Source organism: Schistocerca piceifrons, chromosome 1, assembly GCF_021461385.2.
Source record: "Schistocerca piceifrons isolate TAMUIC-IGC-003096 chromosome 1, iqSchPice1.1, whole genome shotgun sequence".
Taxonomy (NCBI): domain Eukaryota; kingdom Metazoa; phylum Arthropoda; class Insecta; order Orthoptera; family Acrididae; genus Schistocerca; species Schistocerca piceifrons.
Genome location: NC_060138.1, coordinates 165,767,624 through 165,786,610, shown reverse-complemented (window position 1 = coordinate 165,786,610; position 18,987 = coordinate 165,767,624). Strand labels below are relative to the sequence as shown.

The window sequence follows — 18,987 nt, the reverse complement described above, 5'->3', positions numbered from 1 at the left end:
GTAATTTCTTCTCAGGACTAGATTCACCACAGTAAATTATATTATATTATATATATTCAATTTTAGCACCACAATTTTCAATACTATCAGATGAACAACAATGAGAGCCATAATTAAAAGTGTATCATAGAATTACAGTAACAAAAATAGTTACACATAGAAAATACAAATCTTCATCTCAGGTGTTTGAATGACTGTAGATGGTAAGTTGGGAATAAACTTACTTCCTGCATTTACAAATTATTGGTATCAAAAAACTCCATAATCCAAATCAGTCAATATTGTAGAAATAAAAATATTCAGTACAGATATCAGCCCTTATGTGAAGCTGCTTTCTATAATAAGATACTGTACAAACATGGTTGTGATAATATACAAAGGAATGTACTGGATGATTGACAATAAAATACTAATACTATTGTTACTAATAATAATAATAATAATAATAATAATAATAATAATAATAATAATAATTACACTAACATTTTAAAAAATTTCAAAAACTGAAAGAAGTTACATGTAGAAGAGACGTGCATAAATGTAGTCATGTTGTATATTTACAGTGGCAGTACATGACTGTTAGAAAAGACACTGAATAGAAATGTTCATACATAATCTTCGGTTAAAATATTTTAATTTTTAACAGAATTAAACATGTTTAATTTGTACTACAGACAATTTAAAGCAGTGCCTTTGGACAAAGGGGCACTAATATAATCTATGTAATTCTACTAAAAAGAAATAAATCTAATTTAAGTAGAACACTCCCTGAGTCAACTTCATGAAGTTTTAAATTCTTTGAAATTGGCCCACGTGAATACTGGGTTTCCTGTAATATGTCTGCAACTCGCACCTCAGTTCTTCCCAGGAATTCTGTGAGTAATGCACAAGAAAAAATAATCATTAATATAAGGTTTCCTTATTTTTAAATATGATGTACTTAACAGGTTTTGAAAATATCACTTACCATTGGGACAGAAATGACCACGATCAAATACTGTAATACAAAGGACGTCCTCTTTTAGGTCCTTTACCAGGAATTGCATTGAAGCATTCCAACGAGGATTTGTTGTTGACGCTACTACAGGTGTGCGATGTTCTTGTGAGCCCATGCTGACTTCACAGAATGCTTCACACTTACCTAAAATTGTGAGAACAAATATAATAATCTTCCTAATATGGCTGAAAGAATATAGTATACTTGTTATCAATGTGTTTGAGAATTATCTGAACTTGCATATTGTGTCTGGGCAAAGCTGAATCAGGTGGCTCATGAGAAACTGTTTTAAACTAGGGAAAAGTAAGGCCATTCTGGAAAACAAAAATTTGCTTCAGCATATTATTTTTTGTTATACATTGTTACATAGTATTCAATTTGTCTCCACAATGGAAAACTTCGAATATTTATACATGAAATTATGTAATCAAGTTGTACTAAATTTCAGATTATGTTGCATTGAGAATTTTATTCTGTCACACAGAACTGTGCATTATGAACTTTTCAATGTCAGCTGTTTTAATAATACAAATTTCTGATCCTTGATGATAAACCTTTGTGTGAAATGTTTCCCAAGAGTTCCCAGAGGTGTCTGGTACACACTAACCAATTACAAACTAATCTTAAGTGACTCCTTGAATATTTCTAAGGGCTCAGTAATTCAATGGGCTGAAGCTCTTTTTGTGAGATGTTTGCAGATGTTGCACTTACTCTATAATGTGAATTTGTGGTGATAAGTGGGAGAGAACGAGATTTCTGTGTAAATTTGTTTTTCTATCCTGTGGATACTGCAGCAAAAACTGCAAAAAACAGGAAAGGCTGTTAGTGTCACCAAAGCTAGATTCCAGACATTCGTGGATGAGACAGGGACTAAAACTGTGGCTAGTAAAACAATAAGCAGAAAAGTTGAACTCTATTTTCAGATTCTCCTTTACAAAGAAAATCCAGGAGTACTGCCCTAATTTAACACTGCAGAGATGAGTGAAACAGATATTAGCTCAGTGGTATCAAACAGTTGAAATCAAAAGAACTGAGCAAAGCACCATATCTTGATGAAAAACCTATCAGATTCTATACCAGATTTGTGGCTGAGTTAGCTTCTCTTTTAACCAGAATGCACTGCAGATCCTTTGAACAAAAAAACTGTGCACACTGGTTGAAAGAAAGCATAGGTCACACCCATATGCAAGAAGTGTAATAGAAGTAATCCACAAAACTACAAGCCAGTATCCTAGACATCCGTTTGTTATGGAATCTTGGAATATATAAGGGGGATTCAAAAAGAAACGAGCCAGAGGCATAATTACAGAAACCTGTATGTTAGAAGTATTGACCTTGGCTGTTGAGACCCTTGTCCCACAGTGACACAAGGTGGTGAATGGCTGTCTCATAAAATTCCCAGGGCTGAGATGTTAACCAGTTCCGTATGTACAGCTGGATGTCCTCATCCAAGGTGAATAGTTTGCTGCTCAGAGAATTTTTAAGGGGACCAAAAATGGCGTAATCACAGGAAGAGAGGTCCGAACTGTATGGAGGGTGGCAGAGAACCTCCCATTTGAATTTCTGCAGGATTGCCACGACTGTGTTGGCTGTATGAGGCTTTGCATTGTCGTGGAGGAGAATAACCTCTTGGGTGAGACTGCCTGGTTGTTCTGATTTGATCGCTTGGTGAAAGAAGGTCATGGTTTGCGAGTAATGCTGGGCATTCACTGTTATTCCGTGCTGCAGGAAGTGAATAAGAAGGGGGCCATCTTGGTCCTGCACTTGTGTGGATGGCCTTGGCTTGTTTTGGTGGTGGTGACCCTGGATGCTTCCACTGGAGACTTTGTTGTTCTTATTCTGGTTTGAAGTGATGACACCACGACTCATTTCCAGGTGCCACTAGTACCAGGAACACATTTCCTTCCCGAGCATAGTGCTACAGATGAACAAGACAGCAGACCATTCGGCATGCTTTCTGGTGTGATTGAAGACTGTGAGGCACCCATTGGGCACACACTTTGCACATGTTCAGTCGTTCCTTCATGATGATGTGAACACTTCCAACGCTCAATGACCCTATGGCTTTCACTGTCACTTGCTGGTCCTGTGTAATGAGTGCAGCCACCAGCTGGACGATGACACCGGTCATGTATTGTGGTGCTCCAGACCATACATCATCGGCTAACGACACTCGTCCTCCCCTGAAGCACTTGTGCCACGCCTTGACCCTTGAAAGGGTCATTCAGTGTTCGCTGTACACTTGTGACATTTGTCGCTGTCAGAAAACAAACAACACCTCTTTGCTCATATTTTGATGCCTCCATGTCACTGTTTGCAATGTGACTGGCAGTGGCAGCATTGGACGATTGATGCATGCTGCTGCTAGCTCTACGTAGTCATGTGACATGCACGTGTGCCCTCTAGTGATGGGCTGTGAACTTCCACGCTCTGGTCGGAACCACACCTTGTTACACATGCCACAATATTACCGTCCTGTCACTGGTCTGCATATTCCAAACTCCGGCTCGTTTCTTTTTGAACGCCCCTTATATTCTGAGCTCAAATATAATGAAGCTTCCCAAACAGCATGACCAAGCCAACCAAGTCAGATTCCAATAACACTGATCACGTGAAACTAGCTCTTGCTTTCCTCACATGAAATCCTGAAAGCTATAATCTGGACAGTATATGACCACATCTGTGAAAAGTCTGAGGTTACTGTTAACATTGTCTGCAAGGTCATTAATGTACAACATGAGGAGCAATGGCCCTAATACACTTCCCTGGGACACAACTGAAGTTACCTGCTTGACAAGAGTCCAGTGTTTCAATCATGGTGACACCTTGTTAGGAGCAGTGTATGATTTTGAAACAGAGCAATATTCATATCAGTAAAGCCTTCATATATATAAAGGCACAGTAGCTCTCAAGAAGAACAGTACTGTTGACATTTTTCCGCCTCTAATAATTGCCCACTTTGGCTGTGTGGAAGTATTTCATGCTCTTTGCAACAAAGTTTAAGCTATAAGGCCAGAGGCTGAAATAGAATCGCTGGCTGTACTCAGCAAGCTCATTAAAGAGGACTTTTAAGAAGTAGTGTATAATCATTTACAAATGCAATTAAAAAAAAGTGTTGCTGTATAAAATACATGTACGGTAAAATTCTTTAAAATGATAAATTTAGAAAACTTTAATGTTTTTCATATGAAATAGAAACGGTAGTCTAATATGTTGCAATGGAGCAATGCTTTGGCAGAAAATAATACTATGCATGCCATGAAGAAAAATTATTAGTACCAAATTAATACTCTTGATCTTGTGTTTGCAGAAGTGTTAGTATCTATTTCTTTGCCTCAAAAATTGGGATCACCTAATTAACAGATAACTATGTATAAATAAAAAATAAGAGGCAGGTTGATATGATATGTTTTGAGGTATAGAGCAGAAGTAACGTTGAGAATGCAGGAGGGGGGAGGGAATAGTGTAGGGAGGAATAACTGTGGAGAGAGACCCTAGTTTGAATATAATAAGCTGGTAAAAAGGATGTAGATCACAGAAGTTATGCAGATATGGAGGGACTAAGGTGGGGAGTTATATTAAAACAATCACTGGACTGATATTTATGACAGCATAACTGACCAAAATAAAATTCTGCATAAACATTCCCATCCATTACATTAAATCATTTACAGAGTACTGATCACTTGCACATGAAGACCTTAGGAAAGCAAAGACTCCACCACTGCAAATTTTAAGTTTCTGTGTCATGCAGAAATATGCTTTCTCATCTACAATGAAGGTTGGGGATGTAATTGGTGTTATACCTTGCCCTTATTTCCACCTATACTAATTACCTAAAATTACAGATCATACATGCTGTATGTGCATGGATGTGTGATAGAAAAAAGTTTTGTGAGGCAATAGAAGTATACATATAATATATTCTGAATGCTATTAAAAATTGAGGGAAAAAAAGACTTGCTGAGGAATAAATGCAGTTTACAAACAATATCTACTTCTTTCTACTACTTTCTGCAGTCCTGACTTGCTAATCAGCATATAAATTCACTGTAGCTGCATGCATATTACAAAAAGGTAAAAGCTGATTTAGTGTTGTTAATAAAAGCAAACAGAGAGCAGCAAAACACAGTTAAATGAAAACAAGTAAATGATTACAGCATATTCACATAATCGTAATATGAATACAACCAACTGATGATTTATAGGTTTTATTTTGACACTGTATGTCATAAACTATAACAAATTTTGACTTACTGGTGAAAAACTTGTACCGTGCATTAACATTTTGTCATAGTAACACAAAATAAGTTGCTAGCATGTATGCCATTGTCATATTAACATCTGTCTCTACATAGTAAACTACTGCAGTACATTTGCACATACATCTGTCACCACCCTATTGCCCCAATTTGACTGTACAAGTGTGTACACAGTTTTGGCTCCAAAGATCTTTAGCATGTACATCCTATTTTAAATGACTCCATATTAACTCACCAATGCACACTGATGTAAATTCATTGAGGTACATACAGTAAGAATGTAGCTTTATGCTATAAATATGGTACAATATGATATACCACTCTGAAAGGCAAAACAAGCAACTAATTTTGTTATGTACCATATAGCAGAGATGCTGAGTCGCAGACAGGCTTAACAAAAAGACTACTAAACATACACGGTTTTGGTAAGAAGACCTCCTCCTAAAATAGACAACACATACACATTCATGCAAACGCAGCTCACACACACACACGACCACTGTCTCTGGCTGCTGGGCTGAGAGACAGTGGTCATGTGTTTGTGAGCTGCGTTTGTATGGATGTTTTCTATTTCAGATGAAGGCCTTTTGGCCGAAAGCTTACATGTTTAAGAGTCTTTTTGTTGTATCTGTCTGCGACTCAATGTCTCCACTATATGGTGAGTAGTGCAATCTTTCCTTTTCATAATATTGTCATTACTCCATCCTGATGTTTAATTTTGTTATGTAATTGTTTGTTGATATGTTCAGATTCTATACATAGTAAGATATTTTTGGTATATATGGGAAATGGTTTGCAAAAGCAACATACTGCATATCAGGAACTACTCGTCAGTATTCTGCACATCACAGGTTGTTGAATGTGGATTCTTACAATGAGTGGAATACATTTTGTTGCCTCTCAATGTAATGACGAACAGTCTTCCAATGAGGAACTGGGCCTCAATCCTTTTTCGGATTAATCAAATGCTAGCACGTTTCCAATCTTGTTTATGTGCCTGATTACAACTCAATGCCTCTACTATTTGGAAAGCTGTTTATATTTGCCCCTAAATTAAATTTACACTCAAACAGGGCATCCATTGCCATAAATACAGTCAGACGATTGAAGAGATGATGTCAAAGGTGTAAACACCACTTGTCATTGTCACCTTTATGTATACTGGCGATGATCGACCAGCAGTACTTCTACTGACATGAGTGTGTGTGCTGGTAGACATACATCAATTTAATCACTGAAAATCATGCAGCACCCATCTCCAATTCCCTTTTCCAATGTACTCTCATCTGACACTACTGAAGATGATGTCGCCAATGTATTTTTGCCAAGAGTAAATGTGTATGGTACACAAGAAACAACCACGTCCAGCAAGTGTTTGTTTATTATATGTGGGACAAATGGTTTTGATTTTTTTAATGCCTCTTTGTCCTACTGCTAAGAGTAATCCTCACTTTTTTTCCTAGTTAGCCACTCATCACTGCATGTAGCTAGCACAAGCAGAGCATCTATGCTATGGGTCCTCTTCTGTCACCCAGCAGATCCACAAACAATGTATTAGTGACACATGACCAATATAACTGCAGTTCTACAGAATGACCTGATAGCTTCCCTCAGATCCATTATTTGCCCTACTCAAAGTCATTTAATTGCATAGTAAAACGCTAGAAAATCCAGTATGGAATAAAAACAATATGGAAAGAGTAGATTGCTATGTACCACATAGAGGCCATATTCAGTGTCAGACAGGCACAATGAAAACAAAGAAAGACTGCTAGATAGTTGGAGCTATCAGACTAAGTCCTTCATCAGAAGTAGGAAGACACCATTAAGCCCAACTGTTACAGCATCCGAGGTGAGCAGCTATCTAATCTGGGGTGGCTAGTGGGATTAAAGAAGAGAGGTGGGGTGGGGAGGAGGAGGGATAGTGTGGTAGAGGTGGAGGATTATGCCAGTGCTGCCCTTGGGAGGTGGAGTGATATGGTGGGGCAGGATAGTGGGCTGCTAGTTGCACCATGAGAAGGCTGCACTGGGCAGAGGCAGGGAAGGAGGGAGGAAGGCAAAAGGCAGAGAAGAGAAGTAGAGAGGGTGAAAGGACCATTCAGCTGTGCTCAGGGGATAGAAGGTGTACATGGGGTTTGAGTGAGAGTGGGGAAGGGGATGCAGGTGGAGAAAGGGTCTAGTGAAGGTTGGGAATGGGAAAAGGGGGGGGGGGAGGTCATGGGAACAAAGAAAATGTTGCAGAGTAAGTTCCCATCTGCACAGTTCAGTAAAGCTGTTGTTGGTTGGAAGGATTCAAATGGCACAGATTATGAAGCAGTCATTGGTTGGCTGGCTAGTTGATTTGGGGGGAAGGGACCAAACAATGAGGTCATCGGTCCCATCGGATAGGGGAAGAAACGATCCCAGTGTTTGCCTGAAGTGATTTAGGGAAATCATGGAAAACCTAAATCAGGATGGCCTGATGTGGATTTGAACCATCATCCTCCCAAGTGTGAGACCAGTGTGCTAAACACTGTGCCACCTCGCTCAGTAAGCAGTCACTGAAACCAAGCATATTGTGTTGGGTGGCATGCTCAGCAACTGGTTGGTCCAGCTGCCTCTTGGCCATAGTTTGGCAATGGTGATTCATGAAGACTGGTCTTGCCCAAGTAAAGTGTGCCACAGTGATTGCAGATAAGTTGGTAGCCCACATGGCTGCTCGTACTGGTAGCGCTCCCTTTGATAGGGTAGGAGATTGCGACAGAACTGTTGTTGGTAGTAGCAGGAAGATGTATGGAACAGGTCTTTTATCTAGGTGTACTGCAGGGATATGAGCCATGGGGCAAGGAGTTTGGAGCAAGGGTGGGATAGGAATGGACTAACTTTCTCCAAAATCTTCCACCCCATTCACTTCACGTCATCCTCACCAGCCCTACACAGCCACCTTCCTTGATGTCATCTCTACCTCAAGGATAGTTATATCAGTAGCTCTGTCCACATCAAAACTACCAACCAACACAATACCTCAACTTTGACAGTTGCCATCCATTCCACACAAAGATGTCCCTTCCATACAGCTCAGTTACCTGTGGGTGGTACATCTGTAATGATGAGCAGTCCCTCTCCAAACATGCCAAAGTTCTTGCTGATGCCTCCACAGATAAAAATTCCCCCCCCCCCCCCCTTCCTCTCCACATACACACACAATTTATCCAGAAACAGATCTCCCACATATCCACTGTCCACCCACAAAGAAGCACTTCCTTGTGACTCAGTACCACTCAATTAACACAATATCTTTGTCTGTCCCTGCTCCAACCTTGCTCCCAACCCCTTGCCCCATAGCTCATATCCCTGCAATAGACCCAGATGAAAATCATGTCCCATACATCTTCCTACTGCCACAGACTCCAGTCCTGTCACAGACACCTGCTACCATATCAAAGGCAGGGCCACCAATGAAAGCAGCCATGTGATCTATGAACTTAGCTGTAAGACTTCCAACATGCTGTCTGTCTGCATGAATGGTTACTACCAAACTGTGGGAAGGAGAGCTGGTCCATCCAGCTGCCGAATATGCCATCCAACATGATGTGCTTGACATCAATGATCACTTCACAGCCTGTGCTGTCTAGACTCTTCCCACCAACTTCAACTTTTTTGAATTGTGCAGATGGCAAATTTTCTTGTAACATGTTCTTCATTCCTGTAACACTCATTCCTAGCCTCAAACCTTGTCTAGTCCCTATCTTCTGTCTGTCTATCCACTGCTCCAGCCCTACACACATCTTTTATCCCAGCAGTGCACCTGCATAGCCCTTTACCCTTCTCTACTTGAATTCTCTTCCCTTTGCCTCCCCTCCTCCCCCCCCCCCCCCCCCCGTCCCTCTTTGCCTTCATGTAAACAGTTCATAAACAAGAAGCTTTGTTGAATGCCACACACACTCAGTCATGTGACCAGTGTCTGCCCCCGGTAGCTGAGTGGCCAGCATGACAGAATGTCAATCCTAAGGACCCGGGTTCGATTACTGGCTGGGTCGAAGATTTTCTTCACTCATGGACTGGGTGTTGTGTTGTCCTAATCATCATCATTTCATCCCCATCGACGCACAAGTCGCCGAAGTGGTGTCAGATCGAAAGACTTGTACTAGGTGCACGGTCTACTCGACGGGAGGCCCCAGTCACACGACATTTCATTTCATGTGACCAGTCACATGTACTGTGTTCTGCAGTCATTAGACTTTAATCTTTGTGCCTTTTGTAGAGTCACATTTTATGTTGAAAATTCCATTCCAATTGGACAGTGTTCACTGTATGTTATCCAATGAATTTCCATCATTATGTATTGCAATAAAATTAATTGGTCATGATGAAATGCAGATTTTTAATGCTCTTTCTTTCACTGTCTCAAAATAAAAACACTCAGAGTGAAATCACTGTAGCAAGATCCCAATATGTGAGAACTTAATTATTAACCCTTAATAAATATTTTTTATGGTCTTATGGACACGGTGGATATTTAATGGATTTCTGCAGAAAAAGTGAAACTTCAGGTTTCACCACTTTGACTCTCCAGTCATAGAATCCCTAATACTTGCTTCCAAAGCTGACATTCATTTTGTGTCCATATTTTGCTGTTTATTTTAGCACATTTGTTGCAAGATCACAAAAACCAGATTGTAAAATAACACAAATAAATGCAATTTGTTTAATCTGAATAGTTTTGCTTAGCCCGCTAAATACTTCAGTTTACCCTTAGCAACAAAGTGAGCAGCCCATAATGAAATCTTGTCCACTTCACAAATATAGCCACCTGATTCTAAAATAAAAAATAGCATTGTTTTAACCTAACAGTGTCATTACCTGCTTTGTTTGGTTTTAGTGATGTTGCTTTAACAATGACTATTTTCAGATAACCCTTTGCAGGCCGCTGCCGAACTAGAAAAATACAGGAAGCTTTAAGAACCACAGTATGTTAGCTACACATGCAAACCATTGTTTTATTTGTTCAAGTATTAAGCAAGCATGCATAGGCTACACAGGCATTCTGAGATACATCTGTGCGAACAGAAAAATAATAATTATTACATCAAAATTACATAAAATACATACAGCAATTTTCTCTGTGTTTTGTATTAATTAAATATTATCCCATACCTGTGAAAATACAATTGTGTTCCCAGTAAACATGCTGTGATTAATAAAAATGTCACATACTGGTAACAGAAAAGTGGTTAGTCAAAGGTAACAACAACTATAGAAGGATATAACATAAGCAATATTCAGCAACAAGCAAGCAGTACACCTTCAGATACATGAAATGAGAGAGCTTTTGCACAACACACATCAAATCTGTATAGGTGTTTGATACACAGGTTTATTATTATGGTAAGTATTCAGTTAAGTTTGAAATCCCACATTTTCAGTATAATTTGCTCTGAGTGAAAATGAACCTAACTACCTGCAAGATATATGACATCAAAACTCAACAACTAACTTATGTAACAATGCTGTTTCACTCATCACACAGCCTCCAACACTTATGAGAGGGCAGCACTGAATTGCTGTCTTCATTCAACCTTTTTCATTCTTTTTTTTACTTGTTCATAAAGCCTATCCTCAAAAACTACTGTTTGTCTATTTCAATTAACTCATTACTGTATTAGTACTTGCACTCTTAATTACAGCCATTTTTGAGCGATGAATGGGTCTGCATTACTTCTCATTTTCACTGGTATTTTTCACCATAGGATGCTAACAAAATACCAGACATAACAGTCATTTATTATATTTTTCATGATTCCATGAAGTATAATTGATTACTGACAACAGAACATACAAGTGTTCTTGTAAACCAGACCAGTAACACACACTGGTCAATTAATAAGTACCACTTAGTAATGTGTAATTAACAAATCTTGGACTTACAGAATGCAGATGGTTTTTATCTAATATCAAATACATCAACATTTTAAAACATTCACATCAGAACTATGTATCCCAATTTGCACTTATTCTGATCACTGTTCAGATAGCCCCTTTTAATAATCCATTTCCAATATGCATTTTTCCCACTGGTTGTTACTGTTATACAACAAACAAAGGTGGCCACCATCAAAAGGAATAAAAATACTCAACATTAATGAAACTTTCTGGCAGATACAATCTGTGTGCTGAATGCAGAATGTACTCAGATCCTTTCTGTTTGTAATCAGTGTCCTTTCTGGATGAATTTCTGCATATGCCCCATGGCTGGACTGAAACCTTCAAGCTGCCAGTGCCCCTCTTTTATTTTACAAATTCAACATTAAATTTGTCAATTATTGCATAACTACAACAGCACCTTCTGCCATGATTTTTTTGTGTGGCCTTATGCTGTCTATTATATAACTATACAACAAAATTTTTAGTGAACATAATCATCAATGCAGACTGTCAACTTTGGACAGTTAATGTAACAACATAGACTAATCCAAATTTCAGACTGGATTCTGCTCATAATATTATAGAAGGTCTCTAATTCTTTCAAACACTGAAATTTTGTTTCTGAAGGTGTACAAAATTGTTTTGCAGATGGGAGTTTTGTTTTGGTGTAAGGTAGGTTAGCAATATATGATATTATACTAAATTCCAAAGGATGCTGAAAGGAACTTCACCAGTACCACTAGAACATTTGACTACAGCTCTCATCTGATGAGACAGCATTATGCATGCCAAAATAGTAATATTCTTCTGTATTTATATTCTTACCACTGGATGAACTAGGTTTTAGTTCACTCCCTTCCACGACTACAACCAGCACTCTACCGCAAGCACCAAACTGAGCTTGTTCTGGAGAAATAAAATCAGTACTCTGAAGTAACTGCCAGTACACATTAAAATAAAAAGAATAAATGCTTCACATGGACTGCTGAGAGATAAAAAGAACAAATTTACTGAAGTGGTAACCATCACAAGCGCGCTGGTACTAAGCTGTAGACAGTGAATCTCGCACTTATAGAAACAGAGTCTCCTCATATTGCCTTAAACAGAGGTGGTACAAGAACATGACAGATGTGGTAAATGCTGTAAGAAGCTCCATAGAACTGCTTGAAAGCAACACATGTTACAGAAAAGGAACAACATACTCAGTGAGTTTTAATGTGATAATGTGGTGCTTCTTATTTACAAGTTACAATGAGATTAGTTTTTATTATTTATGGTATTCCTGATATGGTCAGGCTGTTAAAACTAGTAAACAGCAGAATACAGAGATTATGTATGGATCATTAGTTAAGTTCTAATAAATGTTGTCTTCTTCAAGGGCCATTGTGGCATCTGTTGTTGTGATTCAGCAAAGTAAGACAAAGCTAATCAAAGTAAACAAAACTGAGACTTGAAACTGGTCATCCAAAAGAACATTTTATTGCGATATCTTTATTGTCTTTGTTTCTCCCCCCATATGCCTCCCATACCCAAATATTTAGCAGCTTCTGACAGATTCACTTTACTGTTTCTCTTATCACTTATTGAAGAGAGAGATCCTGTCCAGTGTCTTTATTTCAAAGTACATACATTTAGTGAGAGTAATCAAGTTAGTGAATAAAAATTACAGGTTCCACACAAAATATATCTTATTTTCATTCTCCTTTGACTGCAGTGACTGAGTATGTGTGTGTGTGTGTGTGTGTGTGTGTGTGTGTGTGTGTGTGTGTGTGTGAGGAGAGAGAGAGAGAGAGAGAGAGAGAGAGAGAGAGAGAGAGGAGGGTGGGCAGTTACGGAAGAAAGTTGAAAAGTAACATATAAAATCATGAATGTTCTACAATTTTTATATGTTGTTAATAAAATTATGGCCATAATATGACCAGCAAAAAATAAAAGTTCCATATAATGTAGTTATGGAAGGTCTGTATGGTAGATTATTTAGTAACAATAATTGATCCACCACAATGGAAAACCCTAATGCACTTATAAATGTGTGAATAACATGCAGTTTGGTAACTTTATGAAAAATGCTGTACGTTTCCCAAACTGAAGTTTCATTATAAGTAAAGACTAAAGGTGAGAAGAGAATGTGAGGCATAATTAAGATAAATAATAAGAATGGCAATACTAGACTTCAGATGTGTAGCACCAGCAGCAGCAATAATGCAGCTTGGTTAAATACATTTAAAACAAACACAACAACAAAAATATGGGATTTAAGCATGCATGTGCAACATTCATTCACCCACAGCTGTCAAAATCTTGCAAACCAATGGTAAATATATTAATTAAAAAATACAGAAACAATGACTCCACGGTAGTTACAAATAATTTCTAACCAGCCTAATGGAATACATCCAGATACGTGAGAAGTCATCCTCAAATATTTGAAAAATACAGTGTGTAGGGAGGGGGCAACAGGAACGTAGGTTGTGTGCTCTAACTGGTGTTGCCATGATGCAAAAACTCTTTCCTAAAATGGGAAAACTCTCTACAAGTGAGGAAGGCAATCATTTCAATATGAAACTCTTCTGCTTTTTAGCCAAGTACAGACAGTGCTAATTAAATGTGACAATTTATGATGGTCTGTTGTACTTGGGTGCAACCACAAATTTTGTAGAAAATATGTTATCAATAGCACTAGCATATAACTCCTCACAGAAAGAATTGGGACAATCTTGAGCAAATTGAAAGTTTGAGTTAGTCTTTGAGATGTGCTCAGGTGTATGATTAGCAGTGGACTGCTGGGTTATGGCACTGGACAATCATATAGTTTTAATTTGCCAAATACTGTAGTTAATACACACTTAATGTCATGTAAATGGCTGAAATGACAAAATTGTTTTGCATATTATGCTGACTTCTACAACATGTTTCTCGATTATGTATCCTCATTCCTACTTATATCATAATACTTTCCATACAGAAAAAGGTAAATAACAAGAGGAGTGTGTGATAGTATGCCATTTCTTCTACATTTATAAAAATTTTGTTCAGACAATTGATAAATTCATATAGACACACAACGGGATACACAGTACTGAATTTTGGGAGACACAACTCCCAAGCACAGTCAACTGAAATGCATAAAAACAGATAACAGCATTCTTAGCTTTCAGAAACATGGGTTCCTTCAACATGAAAAAGAGAAATGTGTTGGGGAGAGGAGAGGTCACTCAGAACTCAGGCTAAGATGGATCCATATGGTATGAAGAAAATGGAGGCAAAGTTGATTTACTGAAGCTGATAAATCTTACATGAAGGATATGCCATCAGATAAAGAGTGCCTTAGTAGAGAAGGGGAAAGGACTGTTAGGGGGTAGGTAGGTGAAGGACAGGGACTAGGAAAGGTTGAGGTCACAAGGGTTACAAGAATGAAGGAGATGTTGTATTGAAAATTCTCACTTGCGCAATTCAGAAATGCTGGTGTTTGTAGGAAGAATGCAGATGGCACAGGCTGTGAAGCAGTTACTAAAGTGAAGCACATCGTGCTGGACAGCATGTTTAGCAAGGTGGTCAGCTGTCTGGACTGGAGTAGTTGGCAGTGAGGAGATGTATGGGACAGGTCTTGCACCTAGGTCTGCAAGACCTAAATGCAAGACATCTCATACATCTTCCCACTAGCACCTACTTCAGTCCTGTGGTGGGCATCTCCTAACCCATCACAGGAAGGGCAATATGTGAAAGCAGCCATGTAATCTACCAACACAGCTGCAACCACTGTGCCACTTTCTACATGGGCATGACAACTAACAAGCTGTCTGTTCCCATGAATGGCCACTGATGCACTTCACTTTAATGATTGCATCACAACCTGTGCCATCTAGATTCTTCCTTCCAACACCAGCTTTTCTTAATTGTTTAGGTAAGAATTCTTCATACAACATATCCTTTGTTATCATAAGCACCTTGGCCTGAACTTTCACTAGAACCTGTCCTTCATCTATCTATCCTTCTCCCTGCTCCCATTCTGGTACTTCATGCACCTTCTATCCTGCCAACAAGCCTAACAGTCCTTTCCCCTTATCTCCTCCCCCTCCCCCATGCTAGTCCATCCAGCACAGCCTCCCGACACTGCAGGCTTAACCTGTCCCCACCAAATTCCTGCATGTTCCCACTGGCAGCACAAGTGTTTTTACCCAACCCTATAACCTTCTACAGCCCCATCCCCTCCACCTCATGTCCCTTCCTTACCCCCAATAGCCACCACAGCAGACTGCTGCACATCGTATGCAGTCACAGTCAGGCCTCAGTGCTCTGAGACAGTGGCCATGTGTGTGTGAGTTGTGCATATGTTTCTCATTTTGGAAGAAGGACTCCTCCCAAAATAATATTTTAGCATTCTTTTTTATTGTGCCTGTCTGTGACTCAACACCACCTCTATTTAGAGACTAATATTCTATCCTTTCCACATTGTTGTTAAAATTACATTTAACTAATGCAAGAAGTAAAGGGAATTCTTTGGCTAGTGTAAGTGACATCCAGCAGGATGAAACTGAGGAGATGTATGTTAGAGGGCACTTTCTCCTTTCCTTACTTCAGAGAAATTGATGCTAGGTGGGAGGATTCTAATAGCACATGTAATGTTTTGTTGTGTCTATCTGTGACTCAGCCCTCCATTATATGGTGAGTAGCAACTATTCTTTTCATAATATTGTCATTATTACATCCTGAATATTCCATTGTTTGATATAGAAAGCATTTAGTTATCTTTAGTCATGCTGCATGCTCAACAACTGGATACATTCTCAAGGTAGACTGTTAGTCTGTGTCTACCCACGTGTTCTGTTAGAGAGGTGGTGATCATTCCTATGTTTTATGTTACGCCATTGATGGAGGTACATTAGGTCAGTGTGAGCAGATACATGGGAATGAATCTTGCGGTAGGAATGGTAGTCTCAGAATGTAAGAGTGTTTTGAGCAGATGTTATGGAGGTTATGAGGGCAACAGTGAGGTTATTGGTATAAGTGATGAGGACATGCTTCCCTCTTCTATAAATGCCTCATTGACCTTGTCTGTAAACAAATCTCTGAGACTATCATCTCCTTCTCCTCCACATTCTTCTTAAAAGTGTTACTTCCCAAAATACACAGTAGCACCATTTTCATTACCCAGTACCATCGAGGCAGCACACTACCCTCTAGGGTTATCAATTTAAGTCAAGTCTTGAAATTAGATTATGCCCCGACCCACCTTCACCCCTTCACTCTCTCTGCATAAGCACTATTTATATGTTTCTAAAATTCAGAAATGTACCACCCAAAATGTCTCATTATGGGTGTTTGTTATGTTCCCACTGAAGGTTTCTGACTTTATGATCAGTACTTCCAGCCTATTGCTTGTACTCTATTCCCTCACATTAATTACGCCAATCACTTCCTCCACATACATCAACAACTACTATTCCATTACAATGTGGCTCTAATTGTCACTGTGGACACAACATCCCAGTAAGCTAACATCTCCCAACAGCCTTCAAATACCAAACCCATTATCACCTCCTCAGTAAGCATGAACTACTAACTTCTCATCCTCAAACATTTTTCCTTTGCAGGACATATTTATAAATAAATCCACAAAATGGTCTTGCATACTAATGTCACCCTCCTACCCCAACACCTTCAGGGATTCGAAAATATATATGGTTCCACATGTGAGATGTGTCAAACATACCAAATAAATACCATATATGAAACTTCCTGGCAGATTAAAACTGTGTGCCGGACCGAGACTCGAACTCGGGACCTTTGCCTTTCGCGGGGCAAAGGTCCCGAGTTCGAGTCTCGGTCCAGCACATAGTTTTAATCTACCAGGAAGTTTCATATCAGCGCACACTCCACTGCAGAGTGAAAATCTCATTCTGAAATACCATCTATACTCGAATTACTAAAGATAATATACTCACTTGACTGCTGACGCTGGAACTGACTCTTCTCAGTGTCAATCACATGGACACGTGCCTCTTGCAGACGCTTTGCCCAGAGGTTACGTTCGGCTGATGTTGATGCCAAAAATGAAAGTGTTTTTCCAGTTGTGGTGTCTCCCACGCTAAATAAACGTGGGTTCTCATTACCTTCATTGCTATTCTGCTCTTCCAGCACCAACAGCTCATTCAGAAACAATGGCTGAAATCATATTTGCCAGCATATTTGGTATGGCTCAAAAAAGTGATATGCTTCTGCATCACATTATTCAGCAAGTATTCACAATAACTTGGAGAGATGAAATGCAGATATATTGCAAAAGAGAGATAAAACTCAAAATTTATCTCTAGCAAAAGTAACAGAGTTGAGCTAGATCCATAAAGTTAAAAAGGACATTGAAATACATAATATACAAGATGACAAATAATGAGTTGCAACAAACAGTTTCAGGATGAAAATATTAAACCTAAATGGTCCTAAACTACATACAATAAGAATAGAAGTGAAGTGGTCTAAAGAAAGAAGTAAGAGACAAGGTGAAAAAAATAAAAGAAAACAAAACAGAAAGAACAGAAAGTGAAATATGCTTATTACATGACTGTAACAAAATAAATGGGAAAATTGTGGCTGACAATTTGAAAAGACTTTTCTCCCTATCAGTAGCACAAGCAAGTTATGGACAGATATTATTACTGCAAATTCATAACTTCCATGAGCACAATGAAGATAGATCGATTATATTTTCACAACCCACTGATGTCAAAATTATTAAATTAAGTGTATAAACTTGAATTTGAAATCCACTATTCTCAAACATTACACACTGCGCTATCTCACTCAGTAAGCCAGCAAAAACATTAAATTCACTTAATGTTTGAAATGTAAGCATGGAATTAGGCATCCAGTTCAGTGTCAATTTACACTTCAGCTTTACAGTCAAAAAATTTTGCACAGGATTCAAAACTGAGGAGTTTGAGATGAGAGAGTAGTGGTCACAAATGAGTGCTTACAATATCTTAAACGGGCATGTGTTTGTATATAGTTCTTCAAGGTCGATGCAGAAACAAAGCAGTTTACAATCAACTTAGTGTGATGTGTACATGGTGGATTTTTTTTCTATCGGGTTACATGAAGTTGTTGGCATAAGATGCCCCAATACAGACTGAAGGGGAGGGTATATGAAGATTTTAGGTACCACTGTAAGACATGCACTGAGGTTGGTGGTAATCACACTCAACAGTTGCTATGAACTGAAGTAATTATATCAGGTGCAAGTTGTTTATGTCATTCCTGCTCTTTAGTTCCTCATCTCAAAGTATTCAGTTTAGTATGCTCTACCATCTGTATAATTTTGGCAGTAAAAGCTTGAATCACCTTGGGGAATGCCACAGACTTTTGATATGTGACAGCCTGGTCTAGCATGGCCTGAAATATGAGATGATTAGACAGAACACTGTCACACCAGAATACTCAAAACACCAAATACTTATGCTGAGGTGACAAAAGTCATCATTACCTCCTAATACCACGCCAGACCTCCTTTTGCCTAGCGAAGTGCAACAACTTGACGTGACATGCACTCAACAACTTGTTGGAAGTCGCTTGCAGAAATACTACGCCGTGCTGCCTCTACAGCTGTCCATAATTGTGAAAGTGTGGTCTGTGCAGGATTTTGTGCATGAACTGACCTCTCGATTTGTCCCTTAATCATCAATGGGATTCATGTTGAGCTATCTGGATGGTCAAATCATTTGTTCAAATTCTCCAGAAAGTTCTTCAAACCAACTGCACAAAATTGTGTCCCAGTGACATGTTTGGGAACATGAAGTCCGTGAATGGCTGCAAATCATCTCCAGGTAG

The 18,987-nt window shown here is 38.9% G+C and overlaps 1 protein-coding gene across 1 annotated transcript in view; it reads right to left on the bottom strand.

Annotated features, from left to right (window-relative positions):
- Positions 1–528: 528 nt before the first annotated feature.
- The window catches only part of LOC124795878, a 363,347-nt gene continuing 344,888 nt past the window's right edge, over positions 529–18,987 (bottom strand). Inside the window, 4 exon segments of the mRNA XM_047259992.1 lie at positions 529–873; positions 968–1,141; positions 11,989–12,069; positions 17,109–17,328. Coding sequence (XP_047115948.1) covers positions 719–873; positions 968–1,141; positions 11,989–12,069; positions 17,109–17,328 — 630 coding nt within the window. The 3' untranslated portion in view covers positions 529–718.